This window comes from Lates calcarifer, linkage group LG19 (assembly GCF_001640805.2).
Source record: "Lates calcarifer isolate ASB-BC8 linkage group LG19, TLL_Latcal_v3, whole genome shotgun sequence".
In the NCBI taxonomy this organism is placed as follows: Eukaryota; Metazoa; Chordata; class Actinopteri; family Centropomidae; genus Lates; species Lates calcarifer.
In genome coordinates, this window is record NC_066851.1 from 8,719,399 (window position 1) to 8,739,578 (window position 20,180).

Genomic DNA, 20,180 nt, shown 5'->3' on the forward strand with positions numbered 1-20,180 from the left:
TGAAAGGGCACACTCATGTTTTCAACTCTGGCTGAGAAAGAATAGCAAAGTGACAGGAAACCAAAAAATAGTGATACCAAGTTTTGTGGAAAAAAAGGGAATCACTTGATGTTCATACACTAATTTTAACATTTTATATCACCTATTTGGATGAAGATATTCTTGACTTTGCATAGACCTAAATAGAATTTAATTTGGACCCAGCTTACAGAAAAGTCCTCTCTGGTGTCATTTTAAGTGTGTAGTTTTATTATTATTATTAGACTGTCTGCAGAGTACCTGTATCTCTCATCATTTGTCAGTGAGACAATTTTCAGTTTTTATTCTTGGCACCACAGCACTGTTGAGGTCCATATCCAATACTGTTTTGAGTCCTCACATAAGAGACACCACGGATGTGAGTGCCACCTGACACAAGAGCTCTCATGCTATTATGGTTCATCGGGCTTGTTGGGATGGAATTAGATTGGATTCAAGACAGACATGGTGTAGGTTGGATTTCCTCTGCACTTGTAGCAATTTGATGTCCTGCTGGGGCATTCAGATGGGCCAAACACAAATTTGACAGCAGCCGCTCCCTGAAGCAAATCACGTTAAAGTGAGAACAGGCTGTCAGGTTGTGTCACCTCCCTCCATCTTCCCCTCATGCAAGCTCTCTTACGCTCTCACGGTTGACAGGGTCGCCTCTTTGTTCATCTGACCAATAAAGACTACTTCACGGTCACAGACCCGCTGAGCTGGAACAGCCTGTGCACTGGAAGGAAAGTTGATGATTGTTAATTAATAATCATTTACACCCCCCAATCCCCCCTTCAATTACAACCTCACCCTCAGGTCCTGTGTGTCCTGTAGAGCCAGCAGCTATGATAAACTGAATATGAATCACCTTTTTTTTGTTCCTGCCAAAGATGTTTAAAGAATATATTAATGATAATGGCAAATTTCACTATTGGCTATTATCATAATGAGTCACTGAGTCAATCAGTAATGACATTCTATGTTTGATAATGGTTAATGCATTGACACACATGCATGCACATTAATCTCCGGCTACTTGACTTGTCTTTAAACGACTGAGTCCTGATGTCTAAACACCACGAGCTGATCGATTAGACCGATCAGATTTTTGGCAGTTTCTAAAATAACTCACGTTTGTTTGCCTCCCATCTATGATAAGCTATAATAATTAATCAAAGTTAACACTGGCAGCATTCAATAATTCTTGATTCAACATAATATAATTACTCATTACTCAAACAGCATTGGGTATGAGCATTTCTCCCTCAGATCTCAAGGTTGAAGCAGAATTCCAATCCCCTGATTTGTGGCCGCGTGAGATGTGTCATGCATAGTTAGGCTAATTTTCTGTTTGGGGGGCTTTTTCTTGAGACTTTTTATTCAATTACCGTGAATATAATGCAATATTTGCCTGCTGTAACTTATTTTTTTAATTCAAAAACATTGCATTGTGTATGACTCTTGGTTTTTTGGCACCACCACAAGTTCAGCAGCTTGAAAAGAAGAAGTTGTGTGTATTTGAAAGAGAGAGCATGCAAACATTGTGTTTACAGTAATTGTGAAATGCATTACATCATCTTTTCCCTTTGGGTTCCTCACCAAGATGAGATTCATTCCTTTTGTTTTCCTCCACCTCACTGAGAACCATTGGGAAGATGTATTTGTTCTCCATAGGTCTTTGCAGTGCATTTTACTTTGTCAAGAAGGAAACATACTGAGTCTGAATGTGCTGAGTCTGAACTAACACATTTTGCCTTAGTCTCAGTGTGGCCTCACCCCTTGCTCTCAAGCTTGTCTTTTTGTTGTGTATATGTTAACCAATTTTTGCAAGTTCTTCTCTCCTGCAGCAAATTGTTTTTCATGCCTCAGTATTGTCCTCCATCCCTTGTTTGGTCCTGCTCAATCAAATGCCTTACTTTGAACTCTACTCCTCATAAGTCACAACAGCTATTGTCAAGGCAAGGCTTTGAAAGTACTCTTTCAGTGGCAGCAATGGAAGTCAGGAAGTGTGAGATTCCCATCATCCCCTGCCTTAATATTGGCCAACAATAGAAGTGCATTAGCACCAATCAGAGACATTAGAGGAAATTCGCTGTGGCATGATTTGATAAAGGGCCGATGCATTCTCAAAACATCCTCCCTTCACTCAACTGACAATAATAGACATCTTTATAGGCAGGAATGGGTGAAGTGTGTTTCATTTATGCCTCAGCTGGTGCACTTATATCTGATCTTGTCAGCTAAAAGCTTCACTAAGTTTCATTGCTTGCAGAGGCACATTAGGTAGGGTTTTTCTTTTTTTTAAGTCTCATTTGGCTCAATTAACCAAATCTAATTAGCCACACGGGGAAAGAATGTGTGCTTTATGATGTGGTATAATTGTTTTTCTGTGTGCAGCTTTTCATCATCAGGTGCTTTGTCATAATTTTTGGTTGGTGCTGGTGGACAGTGTGTCTGTTCCAGAACTCATAATACACTCCTCATTTCGCTCCTTGTGTGTATGTGTGCGGGTTTCATTTAGAGGATATTTCCTCTACCAGGCAATGCTGTCTGCATTCAAATGTAACTGTAACATTCTCCCACTTTTATCATCTCACAAAGGCCATGTTGGTCATATCGTATCACCCTAATGTTTGCAGCACTTTGGTGAAAAACTCCAAGCAAACATTCAGTGCACCGCAAATGCTATACAGAGCCAGTTTCATTGGACTTGTACCCAGTGATGTCACATCCACATCCAACTCCCACTTGTGGGACCCAGTAACTCTGTTTTCTTCTCTACCCACAGCTCTTACCGCCTGGATAAAATCAACAGTGACATGCGTAACTACATCACCAATTTTGCTGCAGACTTAAGGTGAATACAGGCTCAGCGCCTCCCCTCCCCTTACCTCTCTGTTGCTGCCATGTTGCAGTGGTCAGACGTCGGAGCCAGCTGGCTCACTGCCCCGCTGACATACTCAATATGGACGCCTCACAGAGCAAACACTCAGGACCAGTCAGTGAGAGGTCACCTGGGGCAATCTGCTCATACTGGCAAAGCATAAGGCACTGTTAAACACAATATAGATATGATCTGATGCTCTGCTACACATTATACCAGCATGGTAGTAAATGACTTTCTCATATTAAAGATGAAAGCAACACTGTTACATTATGTGTTCTGAGAGATTAACCACATTATTTAAGAGATAGGACTTCTTCCCATTTACAGCTTCTTCACTTTTACCACTTCATTCAGACTTAATCTCTGGATGTTTCTGCTCTAGGACGTCTTTGGATGTTTAGAAGGTTGATATTGCTTTGCAAATACACACAGCCTTGCTGCAGCATGACAAGATGGATTGGGGGACTTTTAATCACGCTGGCATTTTCCTCGCTGCCAAACACCAGCGTTTATCTCTATAAAAAGCCCAGAAACTGCTTACTCATCCCTGCCTGCCATTACAAATAGATCTGGCAGAAGGGAACCTCACTTTGGTATTCCTAATGTGACTCACATAGTATTCTTAAGTTTACTTAAAGCGCATTTCTTCCTCCGTGTCTCTCTGTTCGTCTTCTCTCCAGCAGATTTCTAACCAGGCATGGCTTTCTGAGCATCTCTCTTGCCCTGCTGGGGTAGTACGTACATTTAATTGACCTGGCTGACACTGGGTGCTCTCTGAAGTGCTTGCTCACTAACTAGCTCCTGATTTGCATTTCCCTCATTTCCAAGCATTGATTGGATGTTTCAGCACCACAGAAATCGAACTGCCTTTTTAAGGACACCGGTGAACACATCAGTGTAGTCCAGGAGAGAAACAGAAAGAGAGAGGCTCCACTCTTGGGAGACAAAATGTCATAACCAGTCTCCCTCTCAAGTTCAGGTTACCCAGAGGAGGCCCACTGTGCTTAATAGCAGTTAATTGTTTTTGTCATTATGTTACACCCGTAGCCAGGGTAATTCAACTACTTGTTTATTAGTTAAATTATATTTAAATGACTTGCTTAAGAGTTCATCACCATGGCTGTGGTCCCACTCCCTACCTGCTTCTCTTTCTCTCTCTCTGTTCAGTCAGAGCTACCACTTGCAAGCCACCAGGGATATGCACCCAAGCATTGCCCTGGATCCCTCTGCCAACTACAACTCGCCCAAGTTTCGCTCCAGGAACCAGAGCTATATGCGGGCCGTCAGCACCCTCAGTCAGGCTAGCTGTGTTAGCCAAGTGAGCCAGGTGAGTCTGCACCCTCCATTCTCAAATCCTATTTTGTAATGAGGAGCAGTGCTTCTTAATGCTGTAGACTGCTCAGCAAAATGTAACCGAATGATTTCTTAAAACCCCAGTTACACTTATTTTACATGACAGTTTGTTGCAATTGTTTATCTGCATAAATTAAAGGACTCCAACAGGGGCTGCTGCGATATTCATCTTGCTCTTTAAAGAGAGGCATATTGATTTGTTCAGAGTCTTAAAAGCTCAACTAAACTCCTACTAATCCCAAATCCCAATAGAACAAGATGTTTATCTTTGATTCTTGATATTGCCAAACTGGGAACGGAGCGATAACCATCAAACAACTTTCCCCTCAGTAAACAGCCATTTGTGACAATTCAGTGTCATACAAACACATTACAAGATACATCATACACATCTGAAACAGAAACAGAAATCATTCTTGTCAGCAACAACAAATCTTTGACACCAAAAACCCTAACTTCATGAAAATTAACATTATGTTGTTTGGATGTATTCCACTAGTGTGGCAATATATAATGCAGCAATTTCCAGGCAACACTCAAAAAATACAGAAATGGTTATTGTGACATTATAAAAACACATTTTTCATTGATTTCTTTGCTGCCTTTTGCACCATTTGATTTCAGCAACAAGCCTTGTTTTTATTCAGAGGGAACATGACCAGAGAATACAATGTCAGGTTTTACAACTGACCAATTAATTTTTCTAGATAAACAGAGAAATATCTTCACTTGTTTAATGATGGGAAAACCATGCTTATGGCTTTTGTTTCTTGCAGGTGAGTGAAACAGAAATAAATGGCCAGTTTGAATCGGTGTGCGAGTCGGTGTTCAGTGAAGTGGAATCCCAGGCCATGGAGGCTTTGGACCTCCCCGGCTGCTTTCGAACTCGGAGCCACAGCTACCTGCGAGCCATCCAGGCTGGCTACTCCCAAGATGATGACTGCATCCCCCCCATGGCCTCCACCGTCACCTCCACCATCAGATCCACCACAGGTAAGGACAATTAGACATAAAATTAATTTGCACAATATGACATGTGACATTCTGGATGTTGGTATTTTTGTTTGCTTATTTACAAGTGACAACCTGACACCAAAAGCTTACACTTGGCATTGATGTGTGGTAGTGGATGAATATAGAACAGTTAGTGTCAAACTGGTTGTGCTGTTAAACAGCTTCATATCTTTGCATGAATCACTCCTGTATGTTTCCATTGTTTTTGATGAAGGTATGACTACCGTAGCTATTACTTGTGAGCTATGCCAGTTCATCCTACTGTATTTTGGTTACAGTGCTTCATCTGCTCATCCATTGGATGCATCAGAGAGTAAAGCTATGAACCCTATTGAAAATCACAAATGGAAATTATCTGAAATAAAAATCAGGTCAGAATAAGGACATGACTGCTTTTTCCGCTACATTTTGGATATTTGCACTTTCTTTATGCGGCCATATGATGACACTTGTGAAAACACTCACACCTTTATTGCGAACTGGTCAAAGAAATGTTGGAACTATGCATTCTTTACTTGTGAATTCAGTTTACACTGTGCTGCAAAGACTTAGACATCACAGCATACACTATGAAATTTCTTCTCTACTTCTCATGTTTACACGCAATGAGATCCCTTTACAAAACTGCGCACTATTGTGTCTAGACCTGGATAATGAATAATGTAAAGCTGACAATGAATATATCAGTAACTGAACTGTCACACTGGTTAGTCACATATACCACGTATGCAAACTTGCTGCAATAAATTTAAACCTACTCAGCCGACACGTGCATTTCTTTCTGGTACTGAGCTTTGATTATAAATTGTAAGCTGCTGGTTGGTTTCAACAATTCCCATGATTGCTGGATTCACAGAGGAAATGATGTGTCCTTGCACAAATGAAGAATGTGGGAAGAAAAGAAGACAAAGTGTCTGGACAAGAAGTCTGAGCGGATTCCACATCTCCCCGCAGTAGATTCATGAACAACATCAGTCGACAACAATAGGGAGGGTTAGAGGTGTGGACATCTGGAGATGTGCTTTTGATCAATTCTTCATACCTATCAATGTTTGCTTACACTGCTTTCTCAGTAAACTGAAATATCTTTGCGTTTTTAGAATGCAGAGTTTGGTATGTGATGGATTTTGCCACTATTTTGGACATGGGGCAACTGGTGCTTTGAATCAATCGGTCAAATTGGACCTCACATTTTCAATAGGGTTCATACTATACTTCCTGATTTATGAGAAAAGGTTTTGAAGCTTTGCTCATCTTTGCCTCTTTTCATTGCACAAAGTACACTTTTCTTTACCTGGAATGAAAGCAGAAGAGCATGCAAGGATTGTTCTTACACCTCATTTATTAGAAATATTGTCCATTCTCTGTGATGTGTTCCCAGAGTTAGGAGTTTTCAGCTTTGTGCACTGAAAAGATGTGAAGAATGCATGCTACAAATTAAGGTTGAGAAGGCAGTGTAAACTATTAATAGAAATGAGTCAAAATGGGAGTACTTTCTCAGTGTTACACTTGTTTTCAACACTGTAATGTATACTGATATTACAGGTTATTTAAATTATAGTATAAGACTTCTATGGCATACAGATGAGCAAATTGGGGAAATAATCATAAGGTTAGCACTTAATAGCACTATTATCTTATTTTGACTCATGGCATTCAGTGCATGACTTGATGTTACTGCTTTGTGGCAATTGAAAGCACAATCTCTCCAGCTGCTCACACCTTTGGCCATATTACAGATACATATTTACATTTGTCTTCCAGACAGAAATTATGTGCAGGAAGACTCTTGTTTACCTGACCAGACCAGTATACATGAGGATTTGGCAGACACAGCCCCTTTGGCTCATGATGATCTAGGCTGCCCAATAAGAAGAGACAGGTTTTACCAACGAGATAACATGGGGGCTACAGCCAAACCTCTGTCTGGACCACCTGTTTCTCCAAGCCTCTTCAGATCCCCCAGATCTAGTGCCACAGAACGGCCATCACCGAAAGCCATCCAGGCCAGTATCAAAGAGTCGGCTACCTTGGCTGCAGCTATCAGCATGCAGTGGAAAGAAGAGGTCTCGGCTATGCGTCGAGAGCTTGCTGAACTCAGGCGGGACCTCTGTAAAGAGCTTCGTGCTTTCAACAGTAATTTCAACACTTTTACACAGCATTACAACACATGGTCTCCCCAAGGTGGCCACGTGGCAGCTGGAGCAGGGGCAGGTTTAGGAGGAGGGGTTGGGCCTGGGACAGGGGCAGGGACTGGTGCAGTGGCTGGTGCAGGGCAGGGCAGCGGCAGCAGCAGGAGGACTTGGAACCTCTACAGTAGATAGAGGAACTGGGGGAGCCAGAGAGAAGAAACCCCAAGTATCCAAAGTGTCTGTCGGGACCCAGGCCAGAAGCAAGGTGCTCATCCGGCAAAGCACTGCAGATGCAGCTGTCAATTGTCCAGAGGAGAAGGAGGAAAAGAAAGGTGCACGCCGAAATCTGCCAAAGCAGCTTTCAATGGACCCAAGCATTCTTGCCTGTCCACAGTCAATGTATGTGGAGAGTGCCATACCACTTTCTTTGGATCCAATACTTCCAGGCTCTGTTAGAGCAGTCAAACTTGAGCCATTTGACTTGACTGCTGTGCCCTCCAGAGCTAAACCAGAACCCGAACCAGAACCAGAACTACCAGACCATGCAATTTTGAGTTCATCTGACATGGTCCATAATGAGCCAGCCACCACTCATGACACAGTGGCACTTCCATTAGAAATAGCCCCTGAGAGCCCCCAGGATCCAGTGATAGTAGAACAAGAAGTGGTAGTCACTCCACAGCTAAAAACTATAGACCCAGATCATGAGTCCCATTCAGATACTGGACCATTCCAGCCTGATGACAGGAAAACCCCAGATGCAGAACTAATTGACAGAGATAAGATCCAGCTACCGTATCCAGTCCCTGTAGTTACTGTGTCTCCACCAGAGGAACATGATTATGATATCAATTCAGATTCAGAATCTCCAGATCCCACCACTGTGGAAAAGCCAGATCCAGTGTCTCAAGATCCTACTACGGTGTCATTGTCATGTTCAGGATTAGGAGATCCCAATCCTGAGGAATCAACAGAATTAGAGCCAAAACCATCAGACTTACCCACGGTGTCTTCAGCTGACCCAATTAATCAAGGCCCACTCTCATCATTTGATGCATCCCCACTTGATCTTGATACTGTTTCACCATGCAATTTAGAGAGTGACATCAAATGTCCATCCATTGTGGTGTCAGAATACCTGGACTCAGACTCTCCTGCAAGTCCAACTGACAGTGACACAAATCCAGATCCCATTATCACCCTTCCAGATTATCCGCCTGACCCTCCCCCAGAGCAAATGACATCAGCCTCAACCTTTGCCTCTAGTACAATAGAAACGCAATCGAACACTGAACCAGAGTCCCAAGATTCAGGAGTGGCCACCCCTTCCAGAACCACTGGATGCCACCCCTATATATCACTCTGATCTGGTCCACTTTGACTTAGTCATGCTGACTTCCTTAGATCAAGATGATCTTGACTCAGTGTTCATGGACCCTGAACCAGAGCCATTTGACCTGAGTGTTGACTCTCCATCTAATGCTGATGGATTTAGATCTACCCTTATATCACTCAGATAGTCCAAGTTCACCCGTACCCACTGTTGACCCTGCGACGCTGTGCCCCGTGGATCCTTCACAGCCAACAGAATCTGTCTATTTGGATCCAGCTATGGACAATCACCAAGCTGACTTGCCTCAGGACGTAGCTTCGGAGTCATATGAAGTCACACTACCACAGGTCACTGTCACAATATCCCCTCCTAGTTCAGTATCCCCAGATACGTCACTGGAAATAGACTTTGGACCCACAAGTCCAGCCCCAGATCCTCTTCCACAAGATACAGATCCATCGCCACCAGATTTCGAAGTCATACCCACAGTGGACCTGGCACACATGGAGTCAGATGATATTGTAGTAGAGACACTGCAGTGTATGGCTGTATACCAGGAGTATGGGGAACATGTGGAGGAAGATACCTCAAGTACTCTGGAGAGGTCCTCAAGTGAGGAGGCCTTCCTATGGTACAGGTGGCAGAAGAGGGGCCATAGGCGAGAATCAATGCGCAGGAGTGCCAGTGTGGAACTCTGGAGTGGTAGATATGAGTACAACAGTGCAGAAATCACATATGTGTCTCTCACTCTGTGAATTCATACCTCATTGTCAGCAGACAAAATGTAGCTCAAACTATATTTATAGCTCATGGTTTATAGCTGTCAGTGCGCTGTAGAGCAATGTGCAGATCTAAATGTCATGTGATCATTGGCATTCAAGCAAGGACTTCCCTATACACAAACCTGTAGTGATATTCCAGGAAAAAAGACTGCATTGGTAGCAGCAAGAACCATACTGCAAGAATGAGATGAACCATGTGGTGACAAATTTACTGAACAATGATGCTTCAGAAACACTTAATGAAAGCAGTGTGAACTTCTCTGAAGCAGTTGTCACCACTGATGTGAATTATCTTCCAGGACTGCTTATTTCAGAGTACCTTTTTTAATCACTGGATACAATCACATCAAAGACATTTTATGCATCTATTTTAAGAGACTCTTTTGGAGCTCTGTTATAGACCACAGACAAGATGGCCTAATCTATACAAGGTCCAGACAATCCTTGCAGTGTTAAAGAAAACTTTCCTTTCCTTGACTTGTTTTGGGCTCTGTGTTTCTCATCACTCCAGAGTGGAGTGAAGTAAATCTTGTCAGTTATCATATAACTATAAGGACATACTGTTTACTATGTGAGCTGTTGGATGGACTGCAGTTATAAAGAAAAAGGAAATGATGCTGCAGAATGATGTTTGCACAACCTCAGACAGACCTGGAACATTATACTGTTAATTTGTCGGGAAAATAGCTTGCATTATTCACACTCACGCTCAAATATAATTACAAACCAATACAGTTATGGTATGTAGCCTCACAACCTCATGTTACCCACATGCACATACACTTTGCTACCAAACATACAGCACATACTGTACACACACATCTGCTGGACAATAAGTATAAAGATACATTTATTTAGAAAAGAAAACACTATAAATAATGATTACATTTGTCTGATAATCTGACTATAGTAATAACAGGCCTTGTTGAGAGGTGATATTGTATTTTTTACTGTAAGATATCATCTTAATGCTCAGGAATCAAAGACTGAGAATGTAATACAACTGGGACATAAGTGTAATGAAATTAATTGAATTGAGTTCCTGAAAAGAGGTGTACATCCTTGTGTGGCTATTTTTTAAAATGGGTGACAGTGAATGATGAAAATTATGTTGTAATGGTGCATGACAGATGGCCTCAATATTTTGTGCATTTCATGCACGGTGCCTCACTGTAAGTATTTGGTTCTATTCATAGTTTCATTTTGATAATCAGTGCAATGAAAAGAGCCTACATACCACCGAAGACGTGAAATTCTGTTACCAGCAATGAACAGCTAAAAAGCCAGGCAAAATCACAAGATATATCTGTGCTATCTGTCCAATTAATGGGCTCTATATGGAATTGCCCACTGAAGTCTGTGCTCTAATAAAGTGCACTGGAACAAAAAGAATCTTTCAGCTGTACATCAGTGAGCTGCCAGAAAAGGATTTTCCCGTGTGTTGTTCTGAATTGAATATGCGCAGAGCACTTTCTGAAAGTTTGCTAAATTGACTGAATCTGAAAGGTTTTCAAAGGGGTGGGAAGTTAATTAGGTTGTATTGTTTTATTCTTTCTCTTCATTTCGCTGGCATAAAATTCACCAGCCTTTTCCTCCCTGGACCCCTTCCACGCTTAACTTTTAATTTGCAAAATTGTTATCTAAAAGTAGCACATAATTTAACCTTCACAGCAGTGACGTAATGTTTATTCATAAGATAAAGTCTGAGAATAAACTGCGTCAGAATTCATTCATGCAATGAAAGATACTGGCTTGTGATAACAGGCCTTTTTCTCTACTGTGAACTTTGGAACAAAGGGAATGGTGCTCATGAGTAGTTGTAAAATTTATCCTTAATTGAAGTTGGATTTTGCAGAGAAATGTAATGTGCTGGCTGACCTGTGTTTGTCATAGCACAGGATTTACTGTTATAATATTAAATTAAGCCAATGACCTCAATGACATGTAAAACAAGTAAACTACCCCACTGTAGTTTACATATTTGCTTGGATTGCTTTCTGTGTACATCCATTTTAAATTTTTTGTGAACTTCATACGATCATCTAGTTGAGTGGTAACCTTTGCAGAAACACTTCTTAATTATCAAGTAAGAAGTGTTATTAATTATACAAGGACTTGCCACATACGGGGTAGTTATACTCTCAGTTGTTTCCAGTGTTAGCACTCATTAAAGGAGCTATACGTAAGGTTTTGCAATTGCTACATAGCCAACATTAGCATTAACAGCTCTTTAATTACCAGGAGCTTCAGCCACCATTGCATTTACAGGACAAGAGGTTTGAAAATGCCCTGTGGGCAGCGCTACTTCCTTATCCTCTTACGTTGGATGGAGGGCCGACTGGATGCTACAGTGACTCACTGGTTAGCATGCTAACTTCAGTAGTAGAGAAGAAGCAATAGAAATAGAGACAAAACAAGAGTCAACATTGATGTTGCTTTCAACTGCTGGATATAGCTCTGGGAGAGTAAAGGAATGAAGATTGATGCTGAACTTGCAATGCTTCTTCTAGACTGGTAGGTAAACGCTGTCAATGCTAATGTTGGCTATGTAGTGATTGCAAAAAGAGGCAAAGTGAAGAAGGTATATTGTATTTCCAAATCAGGGTAAAGCATTTTTAAAAATAGACTAATTCAAATGCATTTGAACACAACATACCTGCAAGTAGATACATGAACTTATGCGATCACTATTTCTAAGCACATACTCTGTGTATGACTCAAGAAAATTAACATGCATTCAGTCGCAGTTCATACCACACTGCTACTATCTGTTGACTGGTCAGCACAGTGCGCACACAGTTGCAGATACACTTGCAACTGTAACTCTACATACATCACTGCTAATCCATAGAATTACATGAGAGCCTAAGGGGAGTTGGCTCCCACTTCATTAAAGTGGTTGTTATAATTACTTTATAGGATTTCTTTTCTTTACCTGGGCACCTTGAGCAGTTTCAGATCAGTGGGAAAACCACATTGGATGCAATGTCACAGAGCCACAGAACCAACAGTGTTTGGTGTTATACAATAAACATTGGATATGTATGACCCTAATAAACATTCAAAGATGAAAAAACTATATAGGAAAATGGAAATGGAAAACAGTATTTGTGTGAATGCTGGTTACTTATTGTAAATCCTATCAAAAATTGCTTCAGTCAGTCTGCATAAGATGCTCTGCTGAAACATGATGCATTTAATACTGTATGTTTTTAGACCTCCTAGTCAGTGAAGGCATTTTTCAAGTGTCTTCTTTGTTGTGATTTTGCCACAAGGATTGATTTTGCTTTACATCCCACTGTGCAGGATGATCCTCATAGCCTGCAGTCTATTTGTGGATCCACTCTTCTTTGTGTAATGTTAATAGATTGTACTGCACTATAATGTTTGGGCAGATATGCCCATTCCTCTGAATATCCACCCCGCTCCCTTGTTTTCAGGAATCCAGTTCTGCCTCCCCTCCACCTGCAGCATTGATCGGACTCCCCAGCAAACCCCAGGTAAACCCGCTACCTGGGGCATCCTCCATTGCTTCATATTTATGCGCGAGAAACTATTTTAATGAAACATGAGTTGTCCTGTGGCAAGTTGCTCTGAAAAAATTCCTCTGAGAATTTATTTTGAATGAGTATATACAGTTGCTCTCATGTTCACAACTAAAGAAAGAAAGAAAGAAAGAAAGTGAAAATGTGAGTTTAATGAAAGGCCACCATATGACTAATTAGCTACAAATTGCCATGCAGTTTACACAATGTGATACTTTGCAAATGTAAATTTGGATAAATAATTTATTTCCACTAAAAAGACCTCTTTCTGTATTAATGCAATTTGATGAGTTCTCAGTGTCTTCCCTTTGAATTCTTTGAGTACAAATATCTCTTATGCATTCATGAAGACCACTGGAAAATGCAGTCACTCCACTACACCTGCACTCTTTGATTGAGAGAGACTATAGTCTTGACAGACTCTCAATTGTTGAGAGTGCTTTCTCTGCTGTCACTTGACATATTTATGACTGCATCACTTTGGCAAACCTGCTTCCTGACATCCCTCCATCCCCAAGTCTGCAAAATCACATGAACACAGACAGACATGCACGCACCACCCTCTGGATGTTTCTATTATTAGCTCCCATTGGGTGTTTTAGCAATCCATCTAGTCGACAAGCCGGAGCGATTTGTTTTCTTGAAAGGGTGAGGTTAAGACCACAGCCACATGCATCTAAGTGGTGACATGCAGATGCCGTTCAGTGTGCCACCAGGAGCTAAAAGCAGGGGGTTGTCTCCAAAACAGACTGCTGCAGCCATTACTTAAAGACAGACTCGGGCAGTGTGACTTTCATGAACAGCAGGACAACATCAGAGGCATTATAGGCGAGCAAAAAAAGAATGTCCTTGATCCACAAATCAGGAGGAACTAGCCATGAAATGTCTATATTTGCTGCCACAGGGGTGTTTTGTTTGTTACTAACTGTGTTTTTGTTCTCAGTGATCCATCACAATTCTCAAGACACTTTTAAACTTTGGCAAAGTATCCAGGGTTGGTTAAATAAGCTTGAGTAATGACTCACCCAGTCTGGTTTTTTGTTATCTATTGTTGGCTATTTTTATATCAATTTCTTTATTGTTTCTGTCTGCAACACTCGTGACAGTGCCAATAATGGAGTTCACCATCCATCTTCCTCTCCCCCCCTCCTTCCCTCCATCTAGATCATTTGCATATCCTTAAAAGCCCACTGCAAAACAAACTGCTGCATTTCCTTTACAGTGATAAATCCAATCGGGGAGAAAGACTCTTAACGACGTGTCACTCAACACCCTCCCCCCTCGCCACGGCCCCTCCCTCGTGTTAGCATACAAGCCAGTTCTGATAGATAGAGAGGTCCTAACAGAGATGGAGTGGTTGAATCACTGCCTTTGTGTCTCACGTTAATCAGCCTCACTTGCACACTGGTAGTTGTTTGTGTGTGTATGTGTATGTGTGTGTGTGTGTGAGTGAGAGAGAGAGAGACATAGAGACAGAGACAGGTTAAATGGAGTATTCACACTGAATACATTTAGCAACCTTTGACCAACTTCTATCATTTAAAGTGTACTCACTGTACATACTGTTAAAACTTCACCTGCATGCGAGGAGACATTGACATTTTGTCAAGACTGACACATTGACAGTTGTTTGGATGCCACATGCTTTTATATCCAAACGTGTGTTTGTCTTCATATGTTATCCTGTGGTTTGCTTACACTGCACACAGAGACCCAGAAACAATCTTGTACTCATTTTACTCCATGTTCTACCTCGCCCTAGGTTGTCTATGTGTATCAGTTTTAGGCTAACTTTATTTGGGAATATGCACAATGTGAATAGAAACCGGTGGTACAAACTTTTTTATGTCATGTCCCCTCTAGAAGCCCGAAAAATATTCATTTCTGAGTTTGGTGTTTCCTCGCCAGGAGTGATGAGGTCAGAGTCTAGACACTAGATATCAATGCTGCTGCTGCACATATTTGATGTTTACATTATCTGCTCTTTGTGAGTTGGTTTACTGAACAAACTTTTAATTACTTTGGGAAAGCGAGTGACATGACCAGTCAAGTTGAAGTGACATGAATAATATGAACTGCATTTTCCTTTTCACACATTTCTCATTACATACGGCAAGAGAGCAAGATAATCTGCGTCATATGTCGGTTTGACTGACGTGTTTGTTTGAAGAGCATTATTTGTTTTTCTTTTCTGACAATCATTTACTTTACATGTCATTTCACTATTTGAATAAATCTGAACCCTGACAGCTTTGCTACCACCAGGGCATGCTTGTTTGCTTATTGATCCTCCATAAATCTGATTCATACAACTTTAGATGTGCGCCACATTTTTCCCCCTCAAGTCATGTGTCCCCATCCCCTGCAATGGCATGCCCATCACTTTGAGAACCACTCATATAAACTTCATAAAATAATGTTTCAATTTTGAGAAATGGCCACATGATAACACATTAATGCAATGAGTCAGCTTAGTGTATATTAGTGGTGCAAATTTCTTGCTAAATTTACAAGTTCTCCAACTTAAATTGTTTGTGACTGCCCCTCAGAACAACACATAGAAGCGTTTTCTGATTTGATTCATTTGTATATTCCTTAACGAAAACAGCTGCAAAAATAAGACTATTTTCTGGTCTTGCACGGCTAAGGTCTGGTTAGGTTCAGGCACAGAAAAACAACTTGGTTAGGGAAAGATCATGGTTTGGGTTGAAATAAGCATTTGTCTGGGGTTAGGGAAACATTGTGCATTTGGTTCAAATTCCAGCCTTGTCGTCATAGTTACAATAATAACCACATGGTTAAGGTCAGGGAACATTTAAAGAAACCAGTGTTGTTATCCTCTGCTCCCAACGGATAAAAGGTATAATTCCTTGGACACTAAGAGCCCTGGGTCTCGGAGGTCTGGGTGGTCTGGGGCCCGGGTCAGTTTCTCGCTTTGTCTGGTTGGTGATCCAGCCCTTGACTGACCATTTCACCATTTTGGTAATAGTCCTGCTCGGTCTAAGCCGTGATTATACCTTTCATGGTTATGCTTTCAGTCTGAGGCTTCAACGCTCTGCTTCATTTTCATATTTCTGTGTAATTATAGTCAATCATTTTGTTGATGTTACAGTGGTGCACATAGCACAGAACATGGTTTAGTGGTTTTGCTGCAAGCCAATGAGTGAGTGAGTGAGCGAGCAAATGAATGTGTTCACTTTAGATGAAAAATAAATGCTGAGTAATCCTGCCACTGCTAAGATGGGAGCAAGAATTATGACCCCTCTTTGCACGACTGGCTGGCTAATAATGGCTCTATTTTGGTCCTCCTGCTGAATCATGCCCCCTGAATGGGTCATCTCCTTTCCTCCCTTGATCTCTCCTCACTCCCTGATTTATCCTTGCTCTCTATCTCTCTCTCTCTCTCTCTCTCTCTCTCTCACACACACACACACACACATACAGATACAGACAAACTCCTCTGTCTCTCTCGCCCTCTCTTCCTGTCTGCACAAATCCACCCTCCCTCCTGTTTCCTCTCTCTTACCTCCACATCTCTATCCTCTCACCTCATCTTCCTCGTTCTTCACTAATGCGTCTCCTCATCCATGAGAAGTTAATTTTGTGAATGGACAGCAGTGTGCGTCATTAAGCCCGCGGAGCAGAATGCTTTTCATAGACCAGACGTCTCTAGCTATTTATAAACACAACCAAAATACGGGTGAGAGAGAGGGCAAAAGGTGTTGCAGTTTTAAGGTGAAGCCCTGGGGTTTATTCGAAACATAAATGATGCTCTTCCTAAATAGGGTTGTAAACAAACAAACAAAAAAAATCTATCTCTTGTTTTATACAGCAGTGTATGTGTAATTGTGTTGTTCAGGCTACAGTGTAATTAGGATGAAATGCTATTAATCCTATGCCTTAACTTTTTTGGGGGCCTGCATGAAAGGATGCAGCTCATTAGAACTCAAAATAGATCCAGTTTTGGTCTCATAAGGACTTGCTTAATTGCTCTGTGTGATGTAAGCATTTGTAAGACAGGAATGGAAACAGGGTTCAGTACCGTTTGCCTCTTTGTCAAGGAAAATGATAACCCATAACTTAACCTGCAGCGTGACTCTGTTGTTCCTCTCCTCTTTTTCATTCTTTCTTCTTTTCTTGGCTCCGAGGTACCTGGCTTTGATCAGAACACACTAAACACAGCTTGCGCCTCAGATGATTCGGCCTGTAACTACACAGAGAGAGCTTTTTCTCCTAAAGCCTCGCTTGAAAATAAAGACACGTCAAAGCCTAGAAGACGTTCGTGACCCATCCCTCAGTCCATCTCTCAGTGGATTAAGTCCATATTCTCATTTGCACTTGAAAGAAAGTAATCCTCCCTTTTTCTGTCATGAAATGGACAGAACTAAGAAGATGAGAGTTGTCAGCCTTGCTTGAGCAGTACCTCCTCACCAGGATCCTCTACACATGAGTACTGTTGATTACTCCCCTGGTTTTTCACTGTGTATGATGAGAGTCTCATGTCACAGAGGCTTTCATGTTCTCTCTTACTTTATCAACTTATTCCATTATTCAAAAAACATATATATTCATAACCTTTAAATGGTGCTCACATTTTCTATATCTGAGCACTGAAAGTGAACAGAAGAGGAAGGAAAGGATTCTACAGTGGCTGGAGAGGCAAAACACACCTCTTGAACAGAAAGTACCCACTCAGCCAGAAGCTTAGGTCAATAAGACGATCAGGAACAATAGAGAAATATGAATGTTTTTTTTTTTTTTTAAAGTGTGCCATCAGTTATGCTTATATAGTGTTTCTGCCTAATGTCACATCATCATAATCACTGTAAACATTAGCTCACCACATATGTTAATGAGGTCATTAAGCAATGAAAGTGCATAAATTAAGCATGGTAATACACTGGAAAATACCTAACCCAATAAGCTTCTTGTCATATAACAGTTGGGTGTGAATATACTGTATGGTGTCTGCATGATGTTTCTGCCATATACATTATCATATATATCTTGTCATGTTGTGCTGGGATGAATGCCTACACCATGTACCATGGTGGAGGTAAATAAACATTTAAAACCTTGGGACAAAATCAGAGTTAGAACAGTCATAGCTTTATCGTCTGATTGACTGCAGAGTAGGTTGATTACTAACTGAACAAACAAGCACTGCTACGAGGAAAAATAACAATCAGCAATCAGCTGGTTGAAGAGACATTTAAAGAATGAATCTGATGATACTCCATATTTATCTTATTCTCAACAAATCCCACAAAAGCACCAAAGCTTTAGCGCTCCATTGTTGTCCTCTAACTATTAAAGACACACACATCATTGAGCCACACTGTTGCACTTACTGGCATGTTCCTAGAGGTCTAAATGTGCATTAATCTACAGCTGAAAATAGTCCCCAACAAATGTGCAGCCACTTCTGTTTGAGCAATGATTGCTAGAAACTATAGTGCCCAGCTGTTTTAGGAAATCAGTGACCCTTTTTTTTAAATTTAAAGTTCTACATTTATGACCCATTTTAAATGATTGAATGATTTAATTTTAAATGATATCATTGATGATACCAAAGATATAAAACATTTCCAGCCTTATCCTTCTGAGATGTGTGTGTAGTGGGTGGGTCATTGAGAATGGGGTATCAGTGTCAGTGTTATTTTAACCTTTACAACACAGAATTTCTAAAGGATGATTTGAAATGCTGGAGGGAATACTGATTTTTGACTCTGTACAAAAATTCACCAGGGTGGTTCAAAGATTCACTTTTGTCGTTACACACATATTTACTATGGGTTTAAGTAGATGAAAAGGTCTTTAATATTTCCTACAGACCAAGCTTAATATATTATTTGTTGATGTAAATCGAGTCATATATGATTATTTTTAGGTTTTTCAGATAAATTGATGGAATAAATGTTCTTTTGTCCACAGTCGTCCTATGTATTAAAAAAGACCTAAAACCTAATTGTGTTATCTAGACAATGAACCGTCACAAACTAAAGAGATGTTTTCTTTTTATTTCTTGAAAAGTTGACATTTCAAAGATACATGTTTTTCACATTCCATAAAGATAATGACACATAATAACATGCTGTCAACACTGACAATGACTTTTAAAATAATTATGTCTTTCTGCTTTTTCCAGCCATCACCTACACACCCAACTACAAGAAGACCCCTCCTCCGGTCCCACCTCGCACCACCTCCAAACCCCTCATCTCCATCACGGCCCAGAGCAGCACCGAGTCCACCCAGGACGCTTACCACGAGGGGAGGCACCCTCATGGTGGGATGTGGGCTCCTGACGGTCTCAGCCTGGGGCTGAGCCCAGGCAGGGCCCTCTATAACTCCACCGACAGCCTGGACAGCGCCAAGGCTGTTACCATAGCCATGGAGGCGGCCGGAGTCATGGCTGGGAAAAGGCACCCGTCCACAGACAGTCACAGCTCGGTGCTCACCTGTGACAAGGCCATCCTGGTGTCGAAGGCTGAGGAGTACCTCAAGACACCTCGATCGTCTATAGGGATACAGGTCAGTGTCAGTGTGTCTGATGAAAAGATCTCACATGAGGCTAAAGCAGCACTAAAATCCTTACAACCACAAACCTGCATATGGTTACATAATGATACCAAATTCTCACACACACATATAGTCAACTCAGAAACTGTGCTCTCTTTTCAGCAGCTAAAAATAGCAAGAGTGAGTCATATAACCGCAATCCATCAATTAAGATTCAACTCATGCTGGAGCAGGTTTTAGTGAATGATAGTTCACTCCATGGTTCATTCACTCCCTCTCCACTTACTGTACCTTTCTCTCTCTCTCTATCCAATCTCATTCATGCTCCCTCTCTCCTTCTATCTCTTCCTCTCCCCTTCTCTTCCTTGACTTTATTGTGTCTCCGAACCCCCCCTCTCCGTGATCTTTAACTTGGATCCGTCTCCCTCACTCTTTGATACTAGCTCTGGCAGCTCTGGTTTTGTTGATCTCATGTCACAGTCTAAAGGTTGCAGGTCTGCTGCAGAACAAAGAGAGAGGAATCTGTGGCAGCTCACATCATCACCTCCGGGCCATTTATAGTATTTTATCAAAGCAGAAGTTACTTTCTGAATT

General features: G+C 41.3%; 1 protein-coding gene across 1 annotated transcript in view; it reads left to right on the top strand.

The window, feature by feature from the left end:
- The window catches only part of dlgap2a (discs, large (Drosophila) homolog-associated protein 2a), a 53,176-nt gene that overhangs the window by 17,623 nt on the left and 15,373 nt on the right, over positions 1-20,180 (top strand). Inside the window, exons 3-6 of the mRNA XM_051078201.1 lie at positions 2,807-2,875; positions 4,073-4,232; positions 5,035-5,251; positions 19,213-19,598. Coding sequence (XP_050934158.1) covers positions 2,807-2,875; positions 4,073-4,232; positions 5,035-5,251; positions 19,213-19,598 — 832 coding nt within the window. The remainder of the gene's footprint in view (positions 1-2,806; positions 2,876-4,072; positions 4,233-5,034; positions 5,252-19,212; positions 19,599-20,180) is intronic.